This window comes from Homalodisca vitripennis, chromosome 4 (assembly GCF_021130785.1).
Source record: "Homalodisca vitripennis isolate AUS2020 chromosome 4, UT_GWSS_2.1, whole genome shotgun sequence".
NCBI lineage: Eukaryota > Metazoa > Arthropoda > Insecta > Hemiptera > Cicadellidae > Homalodisca > Homalodisca vitripennis.
In genome coordinates, this window is record NC_060210.1 from 131735383 (window position 1) to 131738578 (window position 3196).

General features: G+C 36.3%; 1 protein-coding gene across 1 annotated transcript; it reads right to left on the bottom strand.

Moving 5' to 3' along the window:
• Window positions 1-254: 254 nt before the first annotated feature.
• On the bottom strand, window positions 255-2580 carry LOC124361194 (piggyBac transposable element-derived protein 3-like). The gene is made up of 2 exons (XM_046815234.1): window positions 2564-2580; window positions 255-2094 (listed from the first exon to the last, which is right to left on the bottom strand). The coding sequence occupies exons 1-2, from the start codon at window positions 2578-2580 to the stop codon at window positions 255-257; spliced, it is 1857 nt and encodes a 618-aa protein (XP_046671190.1).
• Window positions 2581-3196: the final 616 nt, after the last annotated feature.

Here is a 3196-nt window from a genome sequence, read left to right on the forward strand (position 1 = left end):
TTAGTGGTTTAGGTTAGGTAAAATAACCACTACAATTGTATCATATATTCTGTTTATTTTATTACAAAATATATAAAAACAATTAAGGATTAAGAAAAATTAAAAAATGTTACAAATGGCAGGACTATTTACATACATGTTGTCAAGTTCAGGAGTGAAAGTTTTCAAAGCATTTTATATGACATCCAACAAGACACTGTTTACACTTTTTCCATGTGTTCTTTCTACAGAGGCCACATCGTATTTGTGTCGGGTTAGTTTCCAGGACATGAAGACTGTTGGAAAGCCCGCACACTTTCTTCAACCCGTTCTTTTCCAGTGACAGACACACGGGAAGCTCTCTGACGTTGTGGGGTATATTTCTGGAAGTATGTCTGCACAATATGTCTTATAAAGGACAGTAGGTCTTTGGGATCTTCTCTTCCTTTTGGGGTGAGCCTGTGTAATTGCCAAGCATTATTCATTGTAGCATTTAAAAGGTACGCTAGAAGTGCCCAATACCATTTCCGATTTCTAATGCCAATTCTATAGGTTGATATATTCTGGTCAAGTTGATCAACCCCACCCATGTAAGTGTTGTAATTTATGATACAGGCAGGCTGTTGAACATCAACTTGACGCTTTGCCACACGACACCATCTCTTGGCCTTACCCATGGGCTGTACGCCACATCTTGTTGAAGCAACAGTTACAACATTGTTGTCATTATACCTTACCAAGGTGATACCTGTTTTTTGTTCAGTAAGTTGATCGTATGAACCTCGTGATTCCTTTTTCGAAACAGTTGCTTCCTTGAGTGGGGCATTTTCAACTCGGTTAGCCTTTATTGTGCCTGTAGCATCGTGCCCCTTTTCTGACAAATAATCTAGTAGTTTTAAAGAGGTAAAAAAGTTATCCATATAAATACTGTATGTCTTGTTTTGAGGCAGCTCACTAAGGATATCTATTACAACTGAACCACCCACTCCAATTTCAGGGATGGTGTTACCTGTTTTCTTACCTTGGTATGGTTCAGTCTGAATCAAATACCCCAGGCGGGTACATACACACCAAACTTTGTACCCAAACCGTATAGGTTTCCCGTGTATATGCTGTTTAGCAGCATGTCGTCCAAAGTATGGAACCATTGATTCGTCGATGCTTATATTTGCATCGCCAGGGTAAGCTTGAAGCCATCGTTCATTCAACATATTCCACAAAGGACGTATTTTGGCAAATTTATCTGAGACATCTAAATTTGCATTATCACAGACATGAAAATATCGAAGAATCTCTTCAAACTTGTTTCTGCTCATAGCTTTTGACACAGTGTCATGATGAGTGTCCGGAGATAATTCCCAGTACATCCTCTTCCGTGGTACAATACAATATCCACTCAGAAACAATATTGCCATGAATATGCGCATTTCTTCTATTGAAACATTAAAAGATTCATTACCACTTTGCAAGGCATAAATATTAGTACTCTCAACAACATGTTCGATAATCTCATTAGTTAAAAGTTTTTCATACATTTCTGTTGGAGTGAAATCTTTTTCGAGCCACGAAAGGCCTTTCAAATTCCCTCTCAGGCTTATTAGGAATGTTCTTTGTTTATCTGTTTTTGTCTTTTTTCTTGCATTTGACTTGTGGGAACTCGGTTTTGTTTTAATTTTTCTTTTCAAACTTGGGAGCGACTGAGATGGAAGGTATTGTGATTGATTTATATTGTTCACTTGTAAATATTGAGAAGTGCTTGGTTCTGTAGGTATGTATTGTCTTTGTAAAGAGTCTGATTGTACCGATTTAAATGTAGACACAGTTGCTTTCGGAATTACAGTTATAGGTAATGAAGACTCGCCGCTTAGATTGTTATCAACTATGTCTTGTTCTGTACATACATCTACTTGTACAATACCATCATTTGTGAACTGTTTTGCCTTTAACTCTGCGGCTCCACGCAGTTGATTTCCTGTGAAGTGAGTGAAGTCGGTGTCGCCATCGTCACCGCTATCATCATCACTCAATAGAGGGTTTTCAGGCGGTTGAATAAAAACATCAGCCTCCAGAAAGTCGACTTCATCGAATAAGGCAGTGACTTCTTCAACGTTTAACCTGTAAAGGAGCAAAAATATTACATATCAACCATAAATTTATTATCATGCAAAACAATAGTCTTGAATTCAAAGAACTCAAAAACCCACTGATCAATCTTAGTTTTTACGTATTAAAAAAAATAAATGAATCACATTTTTACAGTTACATAGGCCTCTATTTTTACTACCCACTGAATCATAATTTTACCAGTTTGATTCATGTTATATACCATTAAATAATAATAAAAACACCACCAGCATATATGCCCAGTGCCAACATATGTTGGCAGATTGATGAAAAAATACCCCTACTCTCTTGTGCCCACTGCCAACAAAAGTGGGCAGTTCACTTTAACTACAAATTATTCTTACAATTATTTGAATTTAAGGGCTAAACTATAAAAACATATTAGTTTAAGTCTATGTAAAAGCAAACATAACATTATGATTTTATAAGATTGTATTTGAAATATTATAGTATTACTTACCAGTTGTTTTGATCCATTGAGGTTAGAATACACAACAAAAACAGAGCTGTCATTTGTAAACAACTGCCAACTACAGTACACCAGGTGCTTTAGTGAGTGCAGAGTGGCCAACCAGACATATTCCAGCACCAAATTTCCCTCGATAAATTTTTAGTGTATTGTGACGTATTTTAAAATGCAGCGCCCACAAAAGTGGGCACTGGGCACTAATGGGTTAAGGGCTACTGTATGAGGGGGTACTTTCCCGTACCAGTTTTTACTCCAGGATACTATAAAACAGGTAGCATCCCTTTCTAACCAAAGCAATATGACTAAAATATGGCCTCCTAGTGCTATCCTTCCTCATGAGATCTCGACAGGAAGCGGTCCTTACCACCATCCTTTCTCATCCTGAAATCTTATCACTCCGGAAACAAACGCAAAGGTCCTTTTAAGACTAAATGCAATGAGCAATTCCCTCAGATATTATTCATAAGGAACGAAACATTCACACTATATTCTTTAATAACATATATTTTGTGCTGCTTTATTATTAATATTTAAAAGAATTACATTTTATATTTGTATATTATTTTCAACACTTTAAATTATAATAAAAGATATGGGTTTGCTATTTAGGTATACTATTTTGTG